At 42.8% G+C, this 27,934-nt stretch overlaps 1 protein-coding gene across 1 annotated transcript; it reads left to right on the plus strand.

Annotated features, from left to right (window-relative positions):
- The first annotated feature begins 351 nt into the window (after positions 1 to 351).
- On the plus strand, positions 352 to 27,112 carry LOC130040433 (probable small intestine urate exporter). The gene is given in 11 exon segments (XM_056132511.1): positions 352 to 439; positions 14,574 to 14,779; positions 15,408 to 15,641; positions 15,720 to 15,807; positions 16,238 to 16,324; positions 19,715 to 19,833; positions 19,957 to 20,118; positions 24,519 to 24,651; positions 24,736 to 24,902; positions 26,040 to 26,111; positions 26,984 to 27,112. Coding segments are annotated over 11 exon segments (1,425 nt in total). The 5' UTR covers positions 352 to 411.
- The last annotated feature ends 822 nt before the right edge of the window (positions 27,113 to 27,934 follow it).

Below are 27,934 nucleotides of genomic sequence, written 5' to 3' on the forward strand. Positions count from 1 at the left end.
ATATTTTTTTCAAGTAGTTTAATCCACTGGAATCTTACAGATAAATTTCAAGCATGGGTGCCATATTTTACCACCCTTTTGATACTGATATCCGTTAGAGCATGGGAACATGTAAGGGAAAAACAAGGCAATCCAGCCAAATCCATGATTTTAGAGAAGTAGTGACTAAGTCCCAGACCACATGATTGGTCAGTGATAGTGTCTAGAACCTTTCCTACTAAATAGTTCCTCTCAATTCACAGAGTTGGGACAGCATGACATATGGTATATTTTATCCATCTCTTTGTGTTTGATGTGGTCTTATTTATTTCAGGAGGTAAACATCAGTTCCTGGAAAAGAGAAACCAAATGTCTACTAGAGCAGAAGTTAAGGAAGCGGTGGGACATATTTCCAATGATGGGAACTTGAACATGGATCAAGTACAAACCTCCAGAAGAGGTAAAATCTTGTCATGGATTTGAAAAAATATGGTATCATTGTCACCCTGACCTCTATTTCAGTAACACACAGAGCCTTCTTGCTACTATTAATTTTTAAGACATGTGCATAGATGGAAATATTTTTTAAAAAATTTTTATTAGTGAGACACCATGAGGTACAGTTGTAGACTTACAAATTTTTGTGCTTGGGTTTCAATTATACAATGATCAAATACCCATCGCTCCACCAGTGCCCATTTCCCACCACCACGGATCCCAGTATCCATCCCACCCCCATCCCCCCATCCCACCCTGCCTCTGTGGCAGGGCATTCCCATCTGTTCTCTCTCTCCTTTTGGGTGTTGTGGTTTGCAAAAGAGGCATTGAGTGGCAATCATGTTTGGTCTATAGTCTACTTTCAGCATGCTGATGGAAATAATTATTACTGATAATTATTATTATTTTTTGCAAGAAACCTTGATGGTACACAGGAGAGGTATCAAAATATTATTCAAGAGGGAAAAAATCAGAGCAGTGCCAAGTGCAAAACATAGAAACCAATCCTGGCTTTTCTGAATTGAGGAGGAATATCATAACATCTCTCTGCTCATTGTCTGGTCAAGACTGGTCAAGGGACAATGGGTTTTTCTTTTTCACCATATCTTAGAGGTCACCTTTACTCCTCCTGTTCATCTATATTGCAACTTCCTGCTTCTCTAGAACATGCCAGGAGAAAACCAGCATCTTAAGTAGTCAATTCACTGACTCTATAACTTTGGGAAAAATCTGTGGAAGAACAAAACTGACAACTGAGGTATAGAAAAATGTAAGCGCATAACCAGAAACAACACGCTAGTAATATTTTCTACTAGGATTTAATGACTGCATGGTAAGATAACACAATATAAAGACATCTTCTTCTAATCAAACATTTTTCATTATTTTTAGTGAATTATAACAAGCAATATAAATTAAATTATTCAGGGCTTGCTATGGGGTCAGGCTTGTGGGGTGGTTGGGAACATTGAAAATAATGGTGATGGGAAGGTGCACTGGTGGTGGGATTGATTTTGGAATATTGGATGTAATAAATCATAAGCATCTTGAAAAATAAAGTAAAAACAAGGCCAGGGGAGACAGAATCACACTTAATCACTTAACTTCCCGTTAGTCGTCGATTTGCTCGAGCGGGCGCCAGTAACGTCTCCATTTGTCCCTGTCGCGTGCTAGTGTAGCCCAATGGCATCTCTTCGCTCCGGGAACATGGAGGGCCTCAAACCGATCGTTCATGACCTTGACAAAGAAGTCTGACCATCTGGTAGGTGGGCGGCCACGTGGTCTCTTGACATCCCGTGGAATCCAATCAGTAACAGCTCTAGTCCAACGGTCGTCTTTAAATCTCATTACGTGACCAGCCCATCTGATTTTCGACACCTTGGCAAATGAGACAGCGTCCCTGATCCTTGATCGTCGACGGATGTCAGAACTCCGGATTCGTTCTCTCATTTGAGTGAAACGTGATATTCCAAGCATAGCTCTTTCTATTCTTCTTTGGGAGACCTGAATGGCGTTCTCATCTTGTTTGCATAGGGCCCAGGTCTCTGAGGCATATGTTAATGCAGGAAGAACAGTGGAATCAAAGAGATGTGCCCGGAGCCGGAGGTTCTTCGTCCTCTTAGCTATTTCTTCGACGTTCTTGAAGGCGTTCCAAGCCGCTCTCTTCCTCCTGCGCAGCTCGGGTGCCAGGTCATTTGTCATGTTGACCTCTCGACCTAGGTACACATAGCTGTTGCATTCGGAGATGGTCGTTCCATTGAGAGCGAATGGGGCGTCAGGAACAAGGCTGTTTCTCATAAACATTGTCTTCGTAAGATTCAGCTGTAGTCCTACCTTTCCACACTCACGGTCAAAGTCGGCCAGCATTTGTGCCGCTTGGCTGATGTTTGGTGTTATTAAAACAATGTCATCAGCAAAGCGGAGGTGGTGTAGTTGCCGACCATCTATCTTCACTCCCATTCCTTCCCATTCCAGTCGTCGCATGATGTTCTCGAGGGTGGCACTGAAGAGTTTTGGTGAAATGGTATCACCCTGCCGCACCCCTCTCTTGACATCAACGATCACTTCTTTGTAGAATGGTGAGATCCTGGTAGTGAATCCGCAATACAGCTCACGGAGGATCCTGATGTATTGGGCTTGAATGCCCTGATTGGCTAGGGCTTCAATGACCGCTTCCGTCTCAACAGAATCAAAGGCCTTCTTTAAATCAATGAACGTTAAGCAGAGCGGCATCTTGAACTCCCGAGAAACCTCAATGAGTTTGGTTATCGTGTGGATATGGTCGATGGTGCTGAATCCTTTGCGGAACCCTGCTTGCTCACATGGTTGTCCTTCATCTAGTGTTCTGCCAATCCTATTCAGGATGACTCGAGTGAACAACTTGTAGATGACAGACAATAGGCAGATCGGGCGATAGTTGCCAATGTCATGGATGTCTCCCTTCTTGAACAGTAGTACGGTCCTGCTGGTTTTCCATTGAGATGGAACCTTGCATTCAGACAGGTAGCGAGTGAAGAGCCGAGCCAGTTTATTGATGAGTACTGACGGCAGGTTCTTCAGGTGTTCAGGTCTGACCTTGTCTGGGCCGGGTGCTGTTTGCTTCTTTACTGACGAAATGGCGTGTCGGATTTCGGAAGGGAGAACGTTGGGAACGACATACCCATCCTGTGGAATTTGGTATGTCGGCAAGTGGACATGGCTATCGAAGAGATTTGAGTAGAAGTCATGGATAATCTTCTCCATTGCCGTTCTGGAGGATGTGATGGATCCATCAGGACGTCGGAGGGCAGTCATCTTGGTCTTATAGTTGGCGAAGGACAGGCGGGCGTTACGAATACTTTTCCCGGCTTCTGCCGCATCTACCAGTACTTCTGCTCTTCTCTCTTTGAGGTCTTCCTTGATCGCATCTCTGCACTGCTTTGCAAGCTCGGACGTTAGCTTGCGGTTGCCTGAGGCATGCGCCAAACCACGCTGGCGAATTAGCTCAAGAGTTTTCGAAGATAGGCGACTTTTTGTGGCTATCTCTCTCTTGGCGTTCCTCGCACATTCATGGAGGTGCTGAACCAGTCGATCGTATTCCTCGTCAATGTTGTCAACAATGGCATCTTCCCATGTTGCCGCAATAGTACCAAAGAGTTCCCAGTTGGTGGTCATTCTGGGAGTTCTCTTTTTGAACTTTGCAGCCCTTTCTCCCCGCTCTGTGAAGTAGAATTTTGCACGAAGGAGACGGTGGTCCGATCCCGTTCGAAATTTTGGGACAACAGCGACATCAGTCAGGCAAAACCGTCGATTGAATATGATGTGGTCTATTTCGTTGTGGAATCGTCCACCGGGAGACTCCCATGTCCATCGTTTAGATTCTGCCTTCTGGAACTGTGAGTTACCATGAATGGTCTTGGTCGACATGATGAACTCAGACAGTCTCTTACCCTGTTCGTTCCATTCTAGGCCATGGGTTCCGATGTGAAGTTCTTCAGCTGATCTTCTTGGTCCTATCTTGGCATTAAAATCACCCACAATGATCTTGTAGAAGGTGTGGTCTTCTTTATAGAACTTCTCTAGCTCCATGTAGAACTTCTCGATTTCTCTTTCATCATAATGAGATGTTGGTGCATAGACAACGAAGATAGAAACTGCAGGCAGTGAGCCACATCTATTCAAATGTAAACGTCCGATTCGGGTTGTTAGGCATTCAAATGAATCAATGCTCTTGGCTAAGTTTGTGTTGACAAGGACACCGACGCCTCCAACACCTCTTTTATCGCATGTTCCGAGGAACAATTCTTCTCCAGTGTCGAAAACGGCATGGTGAGATTCGTGTCTTCTTGTCTCGGTCAGACCAATGATGTCGTACTTGATCATTCGCGCTTGTACCATCAGGTCCTCGATGGATGCATCTGATGCTAGCGTACGTGCATTGAAAGTACAGACGATCATTTTTGTCTTCCTTCGTTGTGGCAGCCTAGGTCGGCCTTGAGATTTTGTCGGCCTCTCCTTTCTCATCCTTCTCAGTGCTGCCATGTCGGTGAAGCCTTCAGGGTCAGGTGAATGAGACCAGTTGTAGTTACTGGTTTTGGCATATCGAATACACAGCGGATAGCTTGCCAGGCTCTTCCGCGCGGGTGGAATACTCTCGGTAGCTTGCCAGTCTTTCCGAGAGGTATAGAGGCTTTTGGGGTGACCTCTAATCACCCTTGTAGGTGTTACCATATTTGAACCCTATCAAATATGGTACGACAATTCCAGAAGACGGGTATTTAGTGTTTAGTATTTAGTGTTTTATGATGTGTCGCGCGGCCGCTTGCGGTCCCTGGGTCCGCCGAGCCTGGAGTCCAAGGTCTCAGAGAGTTCCGCTTACCTTGTTCTGTGGGTCTTCAGTTGTGCGTGGGTCTCGGCCGGAGCTGCCGCGCGGGTCCGGAAAGCGTCCTGGAGTGTGGCGACGGCTGGGTAGTGGAAGTAGGGAGACAGAATAAAATAAAGAAAAAATGTAAGGTAAAAAGGTAAAGGTAAAGGCCCTCCCGTTGATCGTCGATTTGCTCGAACGGGCCCAGTAACGTTTCCATTGGAGACTTTGTTGTTACTGTGTTTGGCATATCGAATACTCTCGGTAGCTTGCCGGGCTCTCCGAGAGGGGCGGAGGAATCGAACTCGGGTCGGCCATGTTGGCCGCTTGTAAGGCGAACGCCCTACCCGCTGTGCTATCGCTCCAGTGTTTTCAAGAAAAAATGTAAGGTTATATTAAAAGCAAAGTTGAGATGAAAAGTATATACAAGATCTGATTCTTTGATAACTATTATTTTTTGCAAGAAACCTTGATAGTACACAGGAGAGGTATCAAAATATTATTCAAGAGGAAAAAATCAGAGCGATTTACAGCACAAAATATGCTATTCACAGCACAAAAAAGATTAAATATAAGTCCTGTCCTCCCGTTGTTCATTGGTTTGCTCAAGCAGGCCTAGTAACATCTCCATTGTGAGACTTCTTGTTACTGTATTTGGCATATTGAATACTCTCAGTAGCTTACCAGGCTCTCCAAGAGGGGTGGAGGAATCAAACCTGGCTTGGTCAGGCTAGCTGCGCTCAAGGCAAACAAACGCCCTACTGCTGTGTATGGGAAAAAGCAGACTGAGTATTAAAATGGAGTGATAGCACAGTGGATAGGACGTTTGCCTTGCACGCGGTTGACCTGGGTTCGATTCCTCCATCCCTCTCAAAGAACCCGGCAAGCTACCGAGAATATCCCACCCGCATGGCAGGGCCTGGCAAACTCCCATGGCATGTTCGATATGCCAAAAACGGTAACAACCATTCTCACAATGGAGACGTTACTGGTGCCCGCTCGATCAAATCAGTGAACAACAGGAGGACGGTGCTAGAGATAAGTGCTACAGAGTATTAAAATGATGTTAATATGGAGATAAAAACTCAACTATATATTTCTTATACTGCTGCTATGACATGATAATTGATAAGTTGCTAACCTCACTCGGCACAGACAGGGGGACAGAAACAAGTAAAGAGGAGATAGGAGAAGTTTACTGAGGTGTGGTAGATCCCACAGACCCCCGGTGAGTCGGGGATAGAGCTGTGCCCTGGGAAAGGCTAGACAGGATTTTAAGTTGTCTTGGGTGGGTAAAGGGAACAGAGACCAGTGGGACCTGTGCGCTTGGTCTGGCCTTCTGTTATTTGTAGGGTGTCAATGTGAGGAAACACAGAATGCAGCCGGGTGGCTTTCTGTTGCCAGATGGGTGATAAGTCTTGTCCTCTGCCCTGGGAGCAGAGTGATCTTTGATTCCAGTAATATCTCATCAGCTGGTTGCCTTTGGTCCCAAGCAAACCTTACAATAATTATTATTATATAATTTATAAACTGCACTGCACTGTAGCACTGTCCTCCTGTTGTCCATCGATTTGCTCATGCGGGCACCAGTAACTTCTCCATTGTGAGACTTGTTGTTACTGTTTTTTGGTATATCGAATATGCCACGGGGAGTTTGCCAGGCTCTGCCACCCAGGGGGGATACTCTCAGTAGCTTGCCGGGCTCTCCAAAGGAAAATAAGAAAAAAAATGTTCTTCCAATAAGCATATAAGAAATAGAGAAATGTTTCAAAAGTTATCCCTTCTGAAATAAAAATTTATGATACAGGAGTCTCACCAAAAAAAAATTCTGTGAGACTTTTACAGAACAGAGAATGTTTATATGCTTCATGAAGAAAAAAATGCAAATAATTTATGTGGAAATCTACTTTATTATTTCATTTCATTTCATTTCATTTCATCATCCTGTTAATCGTCGATTGCCTTGAGCAGGCCCCAGTAACGTCTCTTTCATCCTAGCCCTGAGATTATATTCACGGCTCTTTAGGAGAATGAGACCCATCATTGTTACTGGTATTTGGCATATTTGGTAGGCCACGGGGAGTTTGCCAGACTCTGCCCTGTGGGCAGGCTACATTCGATAGCCTGCAAGTTTGTCCAAAGTAGGAATGAGATAATAAGATGTCGCGGCCACGCGGTTCCGGGTTCTGGATTTTATTACACGGCGCCAGGGGGCCAGGTGGTGGGTGTGACCCCCGCCTACTGGAATTTGGAGGATCTGGGTGGAAGATGCTCGACTCCAATTCGAGTAGGCTTGGAGGTCTCGGCCCCGGAACTCGCGTGGCTTTGTCCCTCTGCCGGTACCTTCAGGTGTGCGGAGAGTGGTCTCAGCATGGTGGTGGCTGGTCCTGGAGGTCTCCGGCTGCCGTAGCCCTGGTCGGGGCGGGGAGGAAAGCTCAACCCGCTCCCCTCCAAGGGACTCCGGGAAGGAACACCGAAGCGCGGGGGCAGAGACTGCACTGCTCTCGTCCGGGATCTGGATTTTATAGTCTCTGAGTCTTGGCCGCTGATGGGATTACACGGCGCCAGGGGGCCAGGTGGTGGGTGTGACCCCCGCCTACTGGAATTTGGAGGATCTGGGTGGAAGATGCTCGACTCCAATTCGAGTAGGCATGGAGGTCTCGGCCCCGGAACCCGCGTGGCTTTGTCCCTCTGCCGGTACCTTCATGTGTGCGGAGAGTGGTCTCAGCATGGTGGTGGCTGGTCCTGGAGGTCTTCGGCTGCCGTAGCCCTGGTCGGGGCGGGGAGGAAAGCTCAACCCGCTCCCCTCCAAGGGACTCCGGGAAGGAACACCCAGGCGCGGGGGCAGAGACTGCACTGTTCTCGTCCGGGATCTGGATTTTATAGTCTCTGAGTCTTGGCCGCTGATGGGATTACACGGCGCCAGGGGGCCAGGTGGTGGGTGTGACCCCCGCCTACTGGAATTTGGAGGATCTGGGTGGAAGATGCTCAATTCCAATTCGAGTAGGCTTGGAGGTCTCGGCCCCGGAACCCGGAACTTTATTATTATTAGCACAATATTTTTGTAGGAGTACTGCTATTTATTCAGCCACTGATTAGCTTATTGAATTGTGCATGAACTCCACCTTACTTTTTTTTCCCCATTTTTTATAATTTTATTTATTGAGTCACCGTGAGAGCAGTTACAAAGCTTTTGAGTCTAAGTCTCAGTCATACAATGAAACACCCGTACCTTCACCAGTGCCCATTCTCCACCACCAAAAATCCCAGTATACCCCCATCCCACACCCTCCCCCTGCCTGTGGGGCAGATGATTTCCACATTACTCTCTCTCTCTACTTTGATCACATTCACTATTTTGACACCAGACCCACCATTATTTGAGATTTTACCCCAACACTCAGATCTGCTGAAAAGGCAACAATAGACAATTTGTGTTCTATTGCTGGTTATGAATAACATATGATGTCGTGTGGCTGCAGTAGGGCCATGTGGTTCTGAAATTCCGAAATTTTAGCACTTAAATCTGGAGGGATTTCTGCCAAAAGCCACTGGGTTTCTAGATCTGCTCCTGAGTCTCTGGGATCACGGCTGTTGAGCAGCTTGATGAGGAGCCAGAGAGGCCGTTCGTGGGCGATGACTTGGGGTCTCGTTGGGGTGGGAAGGACAGGCCCGGCTCCCCCCCCCCCCCCCATCCCGTGAGGCCCAACAAGTTTCGTCACTGCGGGCCCAAGCCTGACTGTCCAATGGCCTCTGGAGGATGACAGCCACCAAGTTGCCAAGAGGGAACAGGCGGAGGGACAACACCCTTTGCTCCCTGGGGTGGCCCGGTGACAGTATCCTACTGCGGGGGTCCAGACACATTTCTTCCAAAAGCCACTGGGTTTCGAGATTTGTTTCTGAGTCTCTGGGATCAAGGCCGTTGAGCAGCTTGATGAGGAGCCAGAGAGGCCGTTCGTGGGCGATGACTTGGGGTCTCGTTGGGGTGGGGAGGACAGGCCCGGCTCCCCACCCCCCCCCCATTCCGTGAGGCCCAACAAGTTTCGTCACTGCAGGCCCAAGCCTGACTGTCCAATGGCCTCTGGAGGATGACAGCCACCAAGTCGCCAAGAGGGAGCAGGCGGAGGGACAACACCCTTTCCTCCCTGGGGTGGCCCGGCGACAGTAACGTACTGTGGAGTCTGGATACATTTCTGCCAAAAGCCACTGGGTTTTGAGATTTGTTTCTGAGTCTCTGGGATCATGGCCGTTAAGCAGCTTGATCAGGAGCCAGAGAGGCTATTCGTGGGCGATGACTTGGGGTCTCATTGGGGTGGGGAGGACAAGCCCGGCTCCACCCCCATCCTGTGAGGCCCTGTGTGTCTCGTCACTGGGGGCCCAAATGTGACTATCCAGTGGCCTCAGATGGATGGCGGCCACTGGGCCGCCAGCGGGAACAGGCCAAGGCACGAAACCTATTCCCACCTGGGTTGGCCCAGCACCGGTAGCCTACTGCAGAGACCAGACGCATTTCTACCTAAAGCCACTGGGTTCTGAGATTCGTTTCTGAGTCTCTGGGATCATGTCCATTAAGCAGTTCAATCAGGAACCAAAGAGGACTTGCTTCCAATTATATAGCTGAGCCGGAGGTGGTTTGTGGGTGTGTTTCCCACATACCTAACTTTTGGCTGTTTACTTTCTTGGTAAACTTTGCCCCAACTTTTTGGAGTCTGGCCAAAGGCACAGCAGCAATTTTGGGGTATCTGGAAGTCTGAAGGTGCCATGAGGCTGCTGATGCACTCACCTCACAGGTACAGATTGACCTGCTGGCGGCACCATACCCCCTATTATTAGCACAAATTTATAGGCGAAATACTGAGCCAAAGAATTCAGGAATATTCCCAATAAGGCACAGCAGAAAATACAGCAGGTGGGATTCAAATGTGTGGTGCTTGGATTAAAATGCACTTGAAACCTATGTATTCTCATAAAAATAATGAGATGGAGTAAAAGATTGTACAATGGGGACTGGAGCGATAGCACAGAGGGTAGAACATTAGTCTTGCATGCTGCTGACCCGGGTTCTATTCCCAGCATCCCGTATGGTCCCCTGAGCAAGGCCAGGAGTAATTTCTGAGCGCAAAGCCAGGAGTAACCCCTGAGCATCGGCAGGTGTGACGCAAAAAGGAAAAAAAAAGATTGTACAATGAGTAAAACTCTTACCTGGCGTGGGCTGACCCAGGTTCAATCCCCTGCTGCCTATATGGTCCCCCAAGCCCCACCAGGAGCAATCCCTGGGCAGAGAGTCAGGAGTAAGCCCTAAGCACCACCTTGTCCCTAAGGCAAATAAATAAATCACTTATCACTTAATCACTTAACTTCCCGTTAGTCGTCGATTTGCTCGAGCGGGCGCCAGTAACGTCTCCATTTGTCCCTGTCACGTGCTAGTGTAAATAAATAAATACATAAAGTAATTCGGTAGTGAATACAATATAAATTCCACCAACAACCAGTAGCATATCTTATATGTAATATGCGAAGCTCAGAAAACTCAAAAAATTCAGGTACAACAGGAATTCTCCCATTCACTATCCCTGTTTAACACTGTGAAAATCTAATGAACAAAATTACAGGAAATTAAAAAAAACGAGTACCACAAAAGGCAAAAATAAACTGCTATTATTTCTCATTATTTGTAACATTCCCGCCCCCCCCAAGTCCAAATTAGTGGAAAGATGAGAAAGAATGAGAAAAAGGCTAAATAATGAAAACAGTAAAACGAACTTCAAAAATATGTTGAATGGGATTTAATTGAAGGAAAGATTAAAACTCTACTTTGCAACAGAGAAAGGCTTGAATACAAGGGGAAGCATCCTTGTTCTTGACTGAAAGTAGGCAATACTGTAAATGAGGCAAACTTTTCTTTTGACATATCATTATTATAATACTGTAGCACTGTCCTCCCGTTCGTCATCCATTTGCTTGAGTGGGTACCAGTAACATCTCCATTGTGAGACTTGTTACTGTTTTTGGCATATCGAATTCACCACTCTGGTTTCTCTTCAGAGCATATATTATTATGATATTCATCCAAATTCCAATGTAAATTTTGATGGGTGGGACAGGGGAAATTCTCAACTATATGATCCCCTAGTTAAACCAAATTGGAGTTTATGTGTCAACTCCAGGGACTGGAAGGGGTGTTAGATCTACTGCATTTACTCCCAGGTAATCAGACACCCAACTTGCCCTGAAGGCAGTGATGCTCAGTCAATTCTTCACAGTTGTAAACTACTGGTCAGGCTAATAGATCTGTTTGAATTTAACCTCAGGTAATAATCACAGAATTCCCATAGAATGCTGTAAACTTTTGTGCAAGCCTGGAATATAGTTTCCTGATGAAGTTGAGCTACTTTTATCATATAATGAACTTTAACTTCCAGGTTCATCTTCTAGTTCCTAGTTATGCTATGTTCCCTGGTTAGAAATAAAACCTCAAGCCATCTTGGCTGCCCATGTGGGGCACTTGGGGGTCATTTCCAACAACTCTATTACCATTCGCACCCAATGAAGGCTTCCAGACAATTATCTAAATCTACTTTTTTTTTCTTGTCTACATCAGTTCTTCCAGGGACTCTGTATTTGAAACTTGCACCTAATGCTCACACAAGCCAACGCCACACATTCTTCAAGAATCGAGTGATGCTTCTAAGGTAGTTTTTAAATGCACTTACTTCCTAAAAGGACAAATGTCTGACAGACACTGTAGTACTGTAGCACTGTCCTCTTGTTGTTCATCGATTTGCTTGAGTGGTCCCAGTAATGTCTCCATTGTGAGAGTTTGTTGTTACTGTGTTTGGCATATTGAATACGTCACGGGTAGCTTGCCAGGCTTTGCCGTGTGGGTGAGATACTCTTGGTAGCTTGCTGGTCTCTCCAAGAGGGGTGGAGGAATCGAACCCGGGTTGACCTGTCGGCTGTGTGCAAGGCAAACGCCCTACCGCTGTGCTATCATTCCAGCCCAGACACCTACTGAGCATTATCTGTTTTATCTCTGTTTCTGCTTCATAGGGATACAAATGATGCTGGACCTGTGAGTCTGTTCATTCATTTATAGTTCCCAGGTTCTTCAATATTTTTTTCTTTTCCTTTTTAAAAAAATTGTTATGGTTTTATTTATTTATTTACCTATATTTTTTGGGCTGGAGCGATAGCACAGCAGTAGGGTGTTTGCCTTGCATGTAGCCAACATGGCCGACCCGAGTTCGATTCCTCTGCCCCTCTCTGAGAGCCTGGCAAGCTACCGAGCGTATCTTGCCCACACGGCAGAGCCTGACTAGCTACCCGTGATGTATTCGATATGCCAAACACAGTAACAACAAAGTCTCCAATAGAGACTTTACTGGGCCTGCTTGAGCAAATCGATGAACAACAGGAGGACAGTGACAGTGACCTATATTTTTATTTTCAAGAACAAAAAGATTGAGTAATAAAGCTGCTCAGAGTTGGAAAGATTCAGATTTGGAAAGTAGAAAAGTTTATTAGAAAGTAGAAGACAGGGGTATGGTGCCACCAGCAGGCCAATCTGTACCTGTGAAGCAAGTGTATCAGCAGCTTGATGGCACCATCAGACTTTCAGATACTCCAAAATTGCTGCTGTGCCTTTGGCCAGACCCCAAAACCTTGGGGCAAAGTTTACCAAGAAAGTAAAGGGCCAAAAGTTAGGTAGGTGGGAGACACACCCACAAACCACCTCCGGCCCAGCTATATAATTGGAGGCATGGCCTCTCTGGTTTCTGATCAAACTGCTTAATGGCCATGATCCCAAAGACTGAGAAACGAACCTTGGAACCCAAAGGCTTTTGGCAGAAATGTGTCCTATTCCTGCAGTAGGTTACTGGTGCTGGGCCATTCCAAGTGAGAATAGGTTTCGTGCCTTGTCCTGTTCCTCCTGGCGGCCCAGTGACTGCCATCCTCCAGAGGCCACTGAACAGTCAGGTTTGAGCCTGCAGTGACGAGACACATGGGGCCTCACCAGATGGGGGTGGAACCGGCCCTTTCCTCCCCATCCCAACAAGACTCCAGTTGCCACCTACAAACGACCTCTCTGGCTGATTAACGGCCATGATCAAGCTGATTAACGGCCATGATCCCAGAGACTCAGAAACAAATCTCAAAACTCAGCGGCTTTTGGCAGAAATGCATCTGGACCGCATACAAGGTGGCCACTGCCTCAGAGCTTATAGGAAAGCCAGGTATGAGCCAGTGGTGATGGGGCAACTGCAGTCTCATGGCAAAGGGGACGGTACCGGCTCGTCCTTCACGCCCTACCGAGGTCATGAGTTGTCCCCCACAATCGGCTCTCCAGCACGGCCATGGCTCCAGAGGCAAAAGGATTTAGTCCAGAGCCTGGAGCTTATAGCAGAAAAGTGAATGGACTATGTGTTAAACTATGGCGCCATGCCTTCCTGAGAGGGAAAGGGTGTTGCTCCCTTCCGCCTTCCCCCCACCCCCCACAGCAAGATGGCTGCTGCCTCAGAGCTTATAGAAAAGCCAGTGATGGAGCAACTGCAGTCTCATGGGAAGGGGGGTGGTACCGGCTTGTCCTTCACGCCCTACTGAGGTCACAAGTTGCCCCCCACAAGCAGCTCTCCGGCACAGCCATAACACCAGACACACAGAAACCAATCTCATAATTATCTGGCTCTTTTCAGAAATCCAAAATCACGGCCGCGTGACATTATATGATTCTCATAACCAGCTATAGAAAACAAATCAAGTATTTCACAATGCCTTTTCAGTAATTCTGATTGTTGGGGGGCGGGAATTCTAAACAACAATGGTGCATCTTTTGTCGAAATAATGAATGTAGTCAATGTAGAGAAGAGTTAAATGAAAATCATCTGCCTCACAGGCATTGGGAGGGGTGGGAGGGGGGTATATTGGGGTTCTTGGTGGGGAAAAATGAGTACTGGTGAAGGGAAAGGTGTTTGATCATTGTATGACCGAGACAAACCTGAAAGCTTAGTAACTCTTCCCACAGTGATTCAATAAATAAATATAGGAAGAAAAAAATAAATAAAATTATGAAAAAAAAAGTAAGGTGGAGTTCATGCCCAATTCAATCAGCTAATCAGTGGCTGAATAAATAGCAGTACTCCTACATAAAAAAAAAAGTAGAAGAGAAGGAAAAGGAATCCTCAGATAGGGAGAAGTCGTATAGGACTAAGTTAAAAGTTTTGTGTAGGCCTTTTTAAAGACCTTTTGCATTTCTTATCAATTGAAAAATATTACAGAAAATGCAGAATCTACAGAGTAGTCGGGTTGGTTTGATTCTTTCCGGCCTTGTTTCACTGTGAGCTTAAGCTCTGCGACAGAATATTATGATGGGCAATCATTGACTGTTTATCAGAAAAGCCCAGGAATATGCAGGAGATCAAAAAAAGTAAGATGGGCCAGCAACAAACAGGACAGCTCACAGCAGCTGCAAGGGTAAACCGAGGCTTCCTCTTTCAATAAATTCCAGCCTTTTACTTCTACCTTAAGTATGTGGGAGAGGGGCTGGAGCAATAGCACAGTGGGTAGGGCGTTTGCAGGCGACCCGGGTTTGATTCCATCATCCCATATGGTCTCCCCGAGTACCACCACGGGTAATTCCTGAGTGCATGAGCCAGGAGTAACCCCTGTGTGTCGCTGGGTGTGACCCCCCCCCCAAAAAAAGTAAGGTCGGAGAAAAGCACCCAATTGTAAGTAATTCTGTACCTTCTTATTTCAGGCTGTTTTTCAGTTCGATACTTGCTGGCCTTCATTTTGCAGCTCTGTAATTTTTCTGTTTACACCCAACTAATGAATTTAAGCATTGCCATCCCAGCAATGGTTAACACCACAGTCCTGCCCAGCCACCCCAATACCTCTACAGCAGGACCCCCCAATGTTTCCGAGGACAACTGGAATGAAGCCCAGAAAAAAAATATGGCAATGGTAAGTCATTCAAGACTTTGAATTCGTTCTTTGACTCAAATAATTTGAACTGAAGGTGCTTTTTGAGTATCTACTAAATTCCAAGAATGATGTCACCCACAATCATAATATGTATCTTGAGAATATATATTAACTTCATTGTTTATGAGTGTAACCGGGATTAGGAATGAAGGAAACCTTTTACTATTAGTAGACATAATATCTTCACCTAAAATGAAAATTTACAAAAATCACCCCAAAATAAGTTTCAGAGATTTATGTTTTTTCCTCTTTCTTTCTTCACAACATGTTTTATTGCCTATGAGTTTTGCTTTTCTTAACAGATTTTCATATATCTTTAAATTATTAAATTTATTTAATAAAAATTTAATAAAAATTATTAAATTATTATTTATAGACTTCTATTTAAATTGGTCAGTTAATTTTATAATCAAGAAAATTGTATATGAGGAAAGACAATGTTTATTATATATTTATTTATTTCTTGGAGAAATTGACGGATTGTAGGAACTGGAGAGGTGAAATCTAAGAGAAGTTGAATTATGTTTTTTTGTAGTTATTGCTTAAATCTTCATGCTAAAATTGTCGGCTCTTACAGATGAACAACAAAATTCCTTTTGTCACCTAGGCCCCAGTGTATGACTGGAGTCCTGAAATCCAGGGAATCATTCTCAGCTCCATCAACTATGGCTCATTTTTGACTCCCATTCCCAGTGGCTATATAGCTGGAATATTTGGAGCCAAGTATGTGGTCGGAGCTGGCATATTTATTTCATCAGTCCTGTCTTTATTCACCCCACTGGCAGCTGATACTGGGGTGGCCTTGATCATTATCATTCGGATTGTCCAAGGAATAGCACAGGTACCAAGATTTTTCTAAGGCTCGATGGAATATAAGTTCTAGTCTGACCACAGAGAGCTAAATATGGTTTTGTTTCAGGTTAGTGTAACAACAGGTCAATATTCAATTTGGATCAAATGGGGTCCCCCACTGGAAAGAAATAAACTTATCGCCATAGCAAACTCAGGTAATTGGGTTCATAATTTTTATTTCTCATGCTATTCCTCTGCCCCTCTCGGAGAGCCCGGCAAGCTACCGAGAGTATCTCGCCCACATGGCAAAGCCTGGCAAGTTACCTGTGCCGTATTCGATATGCCAAACACAGTAACAATAAGTCTCACAATGGAGATGTTACTGGGCCTGCTAGAGCAAATCGATGAACAACAGAAGGTCAGTACTACAGTACTATTACTATCATAATACAAACACTGAATGAAAGAGTATGATTTGTACCTTTAATTGGTACTGCAAATCTAGGTAGTGAATGCTTTGATCTAGGTACTTCAACGCTGATAATCACAAAGCACTCAGCTCTGGGAGGGAGTTTTAGTATACAGGTAACAGAGTCTCAAGCTTAACTATCTCACATGGAATGTTCTCCCACGTCTTCTGTCTAGGGTCATTGCTGGGATGCTTCATCATTCTTCTCACTGGTGGTGTCCTTTGCCAGACTGTAGGATGGCCTTATGTCTTCTATATTTTTGGTGAGTTTATGCTCTTCAAGTCTCAGAATTTTGTATTGTGACAAGGACTGCTGGGTATGATCGTGTGACCATCTATATTTAGCCATATCCTAATGGTCAGATATTTATCTACCTGGTGAAGCACAGGGGTTACTCCTGTCTCTGCACTCAGAAATTACTCATGGTGGTGCTCAGGGGACCAAAAGGGATGCCAGGAATAAAACCCGGGTCAGTCGCGTACAAAAAGTCTGTACCCACTGTACTATCACTCCAGCCTCAAACTAGTTATTTTGAAACAATTGCCAATTTCGATCAAATGAAATATAGAATTCTTTTTTTTTTGCTTTTTGGTAAAGTCCAGAGATAATAATATTGTGAGTCTTGCAAAATGATATTTGAGTTTCAGCAGCTTAAATTTGTATCTAGAATAGCTTCATGGATTTAAAAGAATCATAAAATGTATTCTTTTTAATTTTTTTTTATGTAGGTTACTTGATTGATAATTGATAATACTGGAGCGATAGCACAGCTGTAGGGCATTTGCCTTACATGCAGCCGGCCTGGTGGCCCGGCCGAGCCAGGTTCGATTCCTCCGCCTCTCTCAGAGAGCCCGGCAAGCTACTGAGAGTATCTCGCCCGCACGGCAAAGCCTGGCAAGCTCCCCGTGATGTATTCAATATGCCAAACACAGTAACAACAAGTCTCTTGATGGAGACATTACTGGGCCCGCACGAGCAAAATCAATGAACAACGGGAGGACAGTGACAGTTAATATTAAAGTTTTGGCACACATGGTCCAACACTACACCCTGTGCCAAAGTGCCAGTATATCTCCTCCTGTGTCTTAAGGTTCTCTCCCACCTACTCCTTGTCCACCCTTTGATAGACACAGTTCTGCCTCTCAGGCTATGTTATTACAGAACATTTATTATTTCTCTACTATGTTTTACTCCTTGTTTCGTTAAGTTCTACATAGGAAAGAAATCATTAGATCATTCTTTATTTTCCCCTCTCTTTCTGATTGACATCACCTCAGCATGATATCCCCTAGTTATATTCACATAACAGTGAATTTCATAATTTCATTTTTTCTTATCACTGTATCACTGTATCACTGTCATTCCTTTGTTCATCGATTTGCTCTAGCCCTATGGCATATTGGGGGCTCTTTCAGGGTCAGGGAAATGAGGACCGTCATTGTTACTGCTTTTGGCATATTGAGTACGTCATGGGTATCTTGCCAGGCTCTGCCGTATTTTTTCTTATAGCCGAGCAAATGACATTGTGCATCTATACCACAGTTTTCTTATCTGTTCATCCATTCTGGGGCATTTGTGATGTTTCCGTGTCTTGGCTATTATGAATAATACTGTAATGAAATAGAAATGCAAACGTCATTTTGAAATAGTGTTTTGGAACCCTTGGGGATAAATGCTCAGAAATGAATTTCAGGAAACATGGAAATTTGATTCTTAAGTTTGTGAAAAGTCTCTGTACTATTTCCCATAGATACTGAACTAGATGGCATTCCTACCAACAATTGATGATGGTTCCTTCCTCCTCACATACTGCCAGCATGCTTGATTTTACTCTTTTTTGTGTGTGATGTGATATTCGAATCCAACTTCTTTTCTTTTCTTTTTTTAAAAGTGACCAGCCAGTTTTTGCAAGACTAATGAAGGTGCTTTTCTTGTTCCACTTTATATGCCTAGATCCTTTGTTGAAGATTAACCATCCATACACCCAAGTTTCTGTCTCTGAGATCTCACTTATATTCCATTAATATGAAATTCTGACTTTATTACAGTGCCACACAGTTTTGATTACTAACTACAGATTTAGAGTTGATACAATTTTATACCCAGAAACCCCGAGGAGTAAGCCAAAAAAAATCCTAGATACAATAAACTTGTATGGTAAAGTGGCAGGTTATCAAATCAGCACACAGAAATCCATAGTATTTCTATATGCAAACAATAAAATAGCAGAGACAGAAAAATATTTTTTAAATTTCTAGTAAAAAATTGTGCTTTCCAAGTGCTCAACTGGGAGAAGCTGGTGCTGAAAGGAGATAAAATGTTATATATGAAACCCTATCAGCAACAGTACTGTAAATCACAGAGAAAAGACTTCATTTTGTTTAAAGCTTCTCTTGTAGAAGCAGACTAGTGGATGAGGTTTACTCCTTAATGAGAGAAGGGGCATTGTTGGATGGAAGTGGACACTGGTAAAGAGATTGGTTTTGAAATACTGTGTCCCTGAAACTCAACTATGAATAGCTATAATTTTATGCTAACTAAATTTAAAAAAACCCAATTGTTCCTCCTCTCCTTCACCACCCCCCTCATCAAGGTATGGAAATCATCTTAAAAAACAAGGTGAAAGGCTTATACGAAGAAAACTATAAAGAAGTATTAAAAGAAATAGAAAAAAACCCCAAAGAAATAGAAACACATCCCTGTTCATAGATTGGAAGGATTAACAGTAAAAAATAACCATCCTACTGCAAGCACTGTAAACATTTAATGAGGTTCCCATAAAAAATTCCTGTGGTGGGGCCAGAGAGATAGGACTGTGGGTAAGGTGCCTGCCTTTCACATGGTCAATCTGAGTTTGATCCCCAGCACCAAATTTGTTCTCATGAGCATGCTGAGGAGTGATCCCTGAGTATAGAACCATGAGTAAGCCCAAAACAGCAATGGATAGGTGTTCTTCCCAAATAAAGTATTTTTAGGGACATGGATCAAATGCTTTTAATGTTTATATGGAGTAATAAAATCACCTGATTAGCTAAAGCAATTTTGAGAAAAGAAAAAAAAGACATGATTTTCTTTCTCAAGTTTAAATTATGGTACAACATTAATTCTTGCTTCTAATTCGAGCCCACAAAAGACCCCAATGCAATTTATTTCATAATGATATAGAGATGTTACTTGCATGAATTATATTTTTAGTTATCTCTCTTTATTCAATACTGTCACTGTCACTGTCATCCCGTTGTTCATCAATTTTCTTGAGCGGGCCCAGTAACGTCTCCATTGTGACACTTGTTACTGTGTTTGGCATATCGAATACGTCATGGGTAGTTTGCCAGGCTTTGCTGTGCAGGCGCGATACTCTCGGTAGCTTGCCAGGCTCTCCGAGATGGGCAGAGGAATCGAACTCAGGTTGGCTGTGTTGGCCGCGTGCAAGGCAAATGCCCTACCTACTGTGCTATCGCTCCAGCCCAATTCAATAATTCTTTAAAATTTATCCCTTCACTGTGATAGGAACATTCATACAAAAGTATGGATAGGTAAGGGAGGAGTAGAATATTTGGGCCATTTATTCTGTCAGGCACAGAAATGATCCTCAGGTAAAGTCAAGCCGAAAGAATTCCAGTCCAGTGCTAACTGAATCCTCTTTCCCTAGGTGGAGTGGGCTGTGTCTGTTCTTTTATCTGGTTTTCTCTTATTTCTGAGAAACCCACAAATCATCCGTTCATCAGCACAGCTGAGAAGGAGTACATCGAATCTTCACTGGCTCAAGAGGTGCATTGAGGAAGTCTTCTACTATTTCCACACATCTATCTAGATGTTTCAGAGGTGAAGGGTGCAGTAGTGCAAATGTTTTGTCTTCTGATAGAAGAAATATTGATTTATTTTTTCTTCCAGGATGGCCCACCAGGGTGGTCAGTTCCCATTAAGCCTATGGTCAAATCCATACCACTTTGGGTCATTTTCATTTCTATTTTCTGTGAACACTGGCAAATTTATATTGTTCTAGCATACTTACCAACATACATCAATTCTATGCTTCAAGCTGACTTCAAATCTGTAAGTACAAAGAAAGCTCATTCTTCCTTCTATTTAATGTCTTAATACATTCTTTAAAATGTATCCTTTCACTGCAATCGGGCCATTCATACAGGATTATGTATAGGTAAAGGGAGGAATATTCCTTCTATTTAATGCTTTTACAGATAATTCTCTTTACCTCATGCGATCTCCAAATCAGTGGTTTAGGTTCAGAGCCTTCAGGTAGCAACTATAACTTAGTTCACATGAATTCTGGTTCATATTAATATAAATACAGGACAGAAAGACATTAAGACTATATAACAATGAGACTACTGCTTATGGGTACAAAGTGGCTCAGTTCTGCATCAACTTTACCTTCAGAAAATGCCATCTCGTGTAAGGTTGTCAAGCAAAAACAATTTGGTTCAATTAATACTTGCAAAAAATATTTTGCAAGATCCTCCAGGCAGCTTAAGCAATAAAGCATTAAAAAATTAATTCTGCCTGTGAGAAGGCTGTGATTATTTCCTTAAACAACACTATTTAAGACATTATTACTAGAATGTAAGGTTATGAATAACAAAAAGTCATGATAATATTTTCCAAAATTTTATTAGAGTATAACATGTATATAGACTTACATTTATATATTACATATCAGTAGCATAATTTTTCACAAAATGAACAAATACTCTAATTGGCCAATAAAGTAAAGTAAAAGTAAAGGCCCTCCCGTTGATCATCAATTTGCTCGAGCGGGCCAAGTAACGTCTCCATTGGAGACTTTGTTGTTACTGTGTCTGGCATATCGAATACTCTCGGTAGCTTGCCGGGGTCTCCAAGAGGGGCGGAGGAATCGAACTGGGGTCAGCCATGTTGGCTGTGTACAAGGCAGATGCCCTACCCGCTGTGCTATCGCTCCAGCCCATAGAGATCTTTTTAATTTTACTGTTTCCCTGGATTTTTATTTAGGTGCCATAATTTGCAGTACTGTTAAAGGTAGTATTTCAAGCATATGCTATTCTCCTGACACACTCACCACCAGAGTATCAGCTTTCCTTAATAGGTGTCTTTTAATTCATACTAGGTGGTTGTCTTAAAAGTGGGGAAGACATCGGATCTCACTCTGTTACAATTCACAAGGTCATTGAATTACTATTATTCTCATTGTTTGAGCAAAAAAAAGTAGCATTAAGTGGTGCTTAGTTGACTGAACTCCCCAGGAGGAAGAATGTTCACTGGTTTGCAGAGAGTAGGATTTTTATTTTGGGCCATACGTGGTGGTGCTTAGGGCATTCTCCTTGCTCTGAGCTCAGGAATCACTCCTAGTGAGGCTCAAGGGATCATATGTGATGCCAGGGATCAAACCCTGATTGGTCATGTGCAAGGCAAGCGCCTTACCTGTTCTATCTGGCTCCTGAGAGCAGGGCTTCTTAGCAGAGGGCAGAGTTGGAGACTCATGCATGCAAGCAGGCTGGAGACACATGAGGGTTGATGGGATAGCTGGGGTCTTTCCTAAAGAGGAGGAAGGATAGAAGCAGTCAATAAAATGCATAATCTCAGGTAGAGGGATCAGGGGATGAGAGAGTCAATCTAAATGTTTACCAGTTCTGAGAGATATCTTCAGCTGGCTGTTGGCATGATTTAAGGCTGAGGTTGAGTAAGGTTGGGAAATGATTAGAAAAACAACTTGACCGTAGAGCTTTCCTATTTGGGAAAGTCAAGAAACTTGAACTCATGTTGTTTGCAGGCTCTTTGCAATTTGCACTGTCACTTGCTTTGATGGACTTTGTTTTCTCATCTGTAAGATAAAGAGCCTGGATGAGGTGCCCAACTGTTATTATTTGGGTTACACACAGTAAAGTTGGTCCCCCTTTCATTGTATTTTAAATATGGTAGCACTTTAATTTAGATGTTAAATTTATAACAGTTAAACAGTTTTAAAATTATAAGAAAAAATAAAGAGTGAAAAATCTTTCTTCCATTTTTTCCTCCATTCTGACTTATTCTCCCAGCTGACTTGATAGGTAACTCTTCAACAAATTACTTTCTGATGTAATCTTTCTTTGGCTGAGCGCAAAATTTTTTATATAGTTTTTTAGTTTTTTTCAAGCCATTATGCACTGATCATGCCGTTATTCTTTGTTTTTTTTTTTTTTTACAAACTTTAGATTTTATTTATAATTTACTTGAATGTGATCCACCTCCTCAGACTTAATGTAATTCTTTTTAGCTGTAAATTGATAACTGTTCTGGCCAGGGGGTCAGAAGAAATCAGTACAAGAAGAGTGAAGATGCAGTGTTTTCCAAAAAGTATTAAGAGATCTCCTTCAAAAACCCCAAAGCCTCCATTGCACTTTTATTCGAATGCAATATTTGGGAGAATCATCCCCAAGGGCTGATACTTCCCAATTTAATCTGAGGTCATAAGCAAACAAGCAACAAAACAGTCTTCAGAATTTCAGTTCCTCCCCCTTCTCACCAAGACTTAACTTCCTCCCATCATCAATATTTATTGAGCATTTACAGTGGACTAGGCACAGTAGAACATACAGAAAAGTATGTCTCTGCTCTTGAGGAGCTTACATTCGAATGAAAAAAAAATGCACCTCTTTAAAATGATATTTTTATTTGGTGCTTTCTGCAAAACAGTGGGAGGAAACAGTGGGTAGGGTGATTTTTGGGAATAACTTAGCCCCATAATTATTTAAAGAGGAGGGGTTGGGGGAGTTAAAACCAGATAATGACAGACCATTCGATATAGGTAGGTTCCAGGGAGATCAACACAATCTCATCAGCTTAGGAGAGATCTGCTGCAGTAACAGGATGAGGGAAATTGTTTGTGGGATGCAAGCAAAGGAAAGTGGGGTGTCCTTAGACATTGAGTGGAACCAGAAAGATCATGCGGCTCTTCTCCAAGTACACAGCCACCAAAGAGAAATGGTTGGTGACAAGACTGTCACTATCACTGTCATTGTCCTCCCATTGTTCATCGATTCGCTTGAGCAGGCCCAGTAACGTCTCCATTGTGAGACTTGTTGTTATTGTGTTTGGCATATCGAATACGTCACGGGGAGCTTGCCAGGCTCTGCCGTGCGGGCGAGATACTCTTGGTAGCTTGCCAGGCTCTCCGAGACGGCCAGAGGAATCGAACCTGGGCCAACAAAGTCTTAAAAAGGTAAGCCTGTGCACCCAATGAATAAGGGGAATGAAGACTCTAAATTGTAGGCAAACTTGTAAGAGTATTAAGAAATTCTTAAAACCAAAAGTGATCTGGAAGTACAAAACTTAGCGGATGTTATCCAATGTCATGGTGGGCCAGAACATTGTGGCTTCCTAGGTTAGAAAATCCCATACCAAAAATTGTAAATAGAACACATTATTGTTTTTCCAATCTATACCTTCTTCCCCTGAAAAACAACCCTCTTTTTCCCTCAGAGAGAGAGAGGGGAAGAATATTATGGAACATGCTTTGGAACAGTAGTAATATGCTGGTATTCTTTATAGACTACTCTGCTGGAATATTTTCATATAAGTATATAAGTTCTTTATTGAGTGACATTTGGCTTCTTTCTAGTCATTGATCAAGGCTGCACTAAAAACATGATTTGTCATGCGATAGCACGGCGGGTAGGGCGTTCGCCTTACAAGCGGCCAACATGGCCGACCCGAGTTCGATTCCTCCACCCCTCTCGGAGAGCCCAGCAAGCTACCGAGAGTATTCGATATGCCAGACACAGTAACAACAAAGTCTCCAATGGAGACGTTACTGGGCCCGCTCGAGCAAATCGACGATCAACGGGAGGGCCTTTACCTTTACCTTTACCTTTTGTGCAACTATTTCTAAAAGTTCATTCGCATCTGATTCAAGAATAAATGCTGCATAAATGTTCATGCATATACATATACAAACATATGTTTTTCCAAACAAGGATTGAATCCAAATCCTACATGTGCAAGGTATTTATTTATTTTACAGAAAAATAACATCCCAGTATTAAATTTTTATATTTATTGTCAATTTTTTCTCCATTGGAAAATTGACAGTGATAATGATAGTGATTTCTCACATCACTTGGGAGCATGTAAAAAATTTTAGGATTTTTGCCAATTTGGTGTAGGAAAAGTGATATCTCACAGTCATTTTTTAAATGAGACTGAGTACTATTTTCTATTCCTTGTACTTCCAGATAGTCTTTATATAGGAAGATCATGTAAAATGAATATACATGATGTAAACTAAAAAATTTTCCCAAATTATATGCATCTTTCCCCCAGGTCCTAAAGTTGTATTGAGTCTTTGGAATATATTGGAATTTATGTGGAATTAAGTGTATATAAAGGAAAGCATTGTATATATACAATTTTCACAGTGATGAATCTACGTTATCATGTGGTAGAGAGACATTGTCCCTCACTTTATCTCTGGTCTTCAGAGTGGATTCCTGTCAGCCCTGCCATTTGTTACTGCATTTGTCTTCCTTATACTCGAGGGTCAGTTGGCGTATTTCCTGTTCTCCAGAAAGCTTCTTAAACTTAGCACAATCAGGAAACTCTTCACAGCTGTAGGTAAGGAACCATGCTGCTACCAGATTGGCTATGGCAATCTCAGGGTAGCCTCCTGATCACTCTGTGTGTATTCTTTTGCTTTAGGAGTTCTCTTCTCAAGTCCTTTCCTCTTGTCTCTTTATTGGGTGAGATCCAGCCACAGCACCACTATGGCCTTCTTGGTACTGTCCGCTATCTTCAGCAGCTTCAATGAACTAGGAGTGTTAATTAACGTCATGGATATTGCTCCACGGTAGGCATCCCTTTGCTTTGTCCTCACAGAAACTCAGCACAGGTTCAGGGGCCTTGAACCTGTTCTGACATTGAGTAAAATGGGAATGACATGCTCACTAGGTTACAGGGAATGTGAACACAAATCTCCACCCAAGGCATTTCCTGGCAGCAACCCAAAGCTAGTTAACCACTGAGAACTGAATTTCGCCCAGGTGATAACAGGAGTCAGTGGCCACACTAACAACACACTGGAGCTATTCCAACAAGCTGTGTTGGAGGATGCAGCAGTGTCAAATCACTGAAAGAACCCTGCAGTGTCCATAGAACATGCTCTTAAAAGGATTAAATATTAGTAAATAATAAAGGATAGCAGAGAAGAAATTACCTCTGGTATAAGTAAGTATCAGCTATGATTGCAACTTCCAATTATAGCTCCCAGGGTCTTTTCATAGCCAACTTCTGTTGAGCTTGCTTTGTTTTCAGATAATAAACCACCAAGTTATGTGGAAGATGCCATTGTCTAATGAGGACCAATGACTCATCCATTGAAATGTCTTTTATACATAAAGAAGGATGTTTTCCACATTCCCTTCCCCAACAAAGTGTTATGATCAGGTGTTGGCATAGAAATTAAGAGTGCATAAGTGCAAACCATCAATTTGTACATTTTGTTTAACAGTGTTGACAAATTAGTGTAGATTAACTCTTAGAAGTCTTAGACTCTAGAATAGGATTTTACTAAAAAACACTAGTTACTTTTCATTCTGACTGGAATGATATCACAGCAGGTAGGGCTTTTGACTTGCACGTGGCCGACCCAGGTTCGATTCTTCCATCCCTCTTGGAGAGCCCAGCTACGAGAGTATCCCGCCCGCACAGCAGAGCTTGGCATGCTCCCTGTGGCGTATTCGATATGCCAAATACAGTAACAACAAGTCTCACAATGGAGACGTTATTGGTGCCCGCTCAAGCAAATCCATGAACAAGTGGAGGACAGTGCTACAGTGCTACATTTCATTCAAGCTTGACCAAGGGTCAACATAGGTTCAGATGTCCCCAGAGATAACTACAGAATGCAACAGATGAGCTGGGATTAACCTTTTGTACTGGAATTAACCTTTTGTAACCTTTTGTACACCCCATCTTTTTCTACTCAGATATGGTTCCTTTCTCAGGGGAGTATCAAAGTCTTTAGTAACATGGCTGGAGCCATTTCTCCTGCTGTTTCTGGATATTTACTCAGTCAGGTGAGTTCAAATATTCTGATGAAAACATTCGTAAGAGTGGGGCTGGAGGGATAATACAGCAGGTGGGGCATTTGCCTTACATGTGGCCGAGCCAGGTTTAATCTCCTGCATCCCATTTTGTCCACTGAGCACCACCAGGACTAATTCCTGAGTGCAAAGCCAAGAGCGACCCCTGAGCACCACCAGGTGTAGTCCTCAAACAAAACAAAACAAAACAAAACAAAACACTCATAAGAAAAATGAATTGAATTCTATTTCTTTTTTTTTTTGAGTCTTTTAAATTTTCTTCTAACCATTGAGAACTGTCAAGGAAATAGTGATTTAAAATTAAAAAAAAATAAAATAAAATTTAAAAAAAAAGTTAGCCTTACCTTGTTTCCCCTTTGACTCATTCATCATTCCATATTCACTCAGTCAACAAATATATGGAACATGAGCATGAGTCATGCATTATTGTAGTAGACAATGTCCCTGTCCTTGTGACATATATAAAAGTAAATAATCAAACATTTGTAAAATAAGTTAAATATATGACCTAGGTAATAGTGATGAGTGATGAAAAAGGAAATAAAGTGGAGAGAAGAGGACAAAGAACAGGGCTTTTAAATTTAAATTACATGGCCAATGAATGAATCACTGAAAAAGAACCTTAAACTAGGAATCAATGAAAAAATCAGACAAATGACTACATGTGGGTGAATATCCCAGTAAAATTGGAGGCTAACCTATTGGCAGCAGACCTCTTTATTTCAGGCACAGACAGGTAGTGACCCAGGGCCATTAAAGCAGCATTGAGAGTAGGGACTATAAGACAGGCACAGCCAGGACAAGAATTAGGAGACTATTAATGACATGTAATTTCCTGCTTCCAGGACTCGGAGTTTGGTTGGAGAAATGTCTTCTTCCTTTCAACTGCCATTAACATAGTGGGCTTGATCTTCTACGTCATCTTTGGCCAAGCAGAGGTCCAGGACTGGGCTAGAGAGTAGACTTTCACCTGATTGTGAGCAAAATGAGAGATACCTTAGATCCTGATATTTACTTGTCGGTTGTTTAGCTTCATTGAAATTCTACTTTAGTTCCTGTGTGACTGATTAGCCATTCTATTTGAATTGACTCTGTCCAGCACCATCTTAGAGATCTTGCCTTTGTAATACTGAAGGTTCTGCCTGAAAATTTTATAGGGAGTGGGGAGAAAGAAGACTACTTATTTAACTGTGAACTCTGAAGACAAAGACTCGCATGTTTTTCCACGTGCTTGCCATTCTTTCCAGTTACTGTAAGATACTAAGAACTATGTAATTGGTTTCTTCATCCAATTTCTTAGGTAGAGCTCTTAATAGATGCAATTTCCTGACGAAAATGCTTGGTAAAGACATTTTGATTTTCATTTTAATATTTGTTCTTAACCTGTGTCCTGCACACAAGACTTTCTAAATCCTTTTCTTTTCTGAACTAACGAAAATGTGTTTTTTTATGCTAAATAGATCACTAGTAACGGGAGCCCTTAATTGCATCATGACGTGGATCTTCAGAGAGATTATAATAGGATTAGAAAATTTTAACATTTGACTCCATCATTCAATCACTGTGAAGAGAAGTTTTGGGGATTGAATGACTTGGAGACTGAGTCACATAAAAATGATCTGATCAATTATAAAAATCTTTAATTTAAATCCTGATAGTGTTCCAGGAGTTTTTGATTAACATAAGGAAGAGCTTGGACAATGGGGAACTGTCCAAGTGAGGACCTCCTTTCCAAGCATGGAGACAGGCTGAACACTGCTTTATATTCTTTCTCACCACCACCACCACCACCACCA

This window comes from Sorex fumeus, unplaced genomic scaffold, assembly GCF_029834395.1.
Source record: "Sorex fumeus unplaced genomic scaffold, SorFum_2.1 ptg000094l, whole genome shotgun sequence".
In the NCBI taxonomy this organism is placed as follows: domain Eukaryota; kingdom Metazoa; phylum Chordata; class Mammalia; order Eulipotyphla; family Soricidae; genus Sorex; species Sorex fumeus.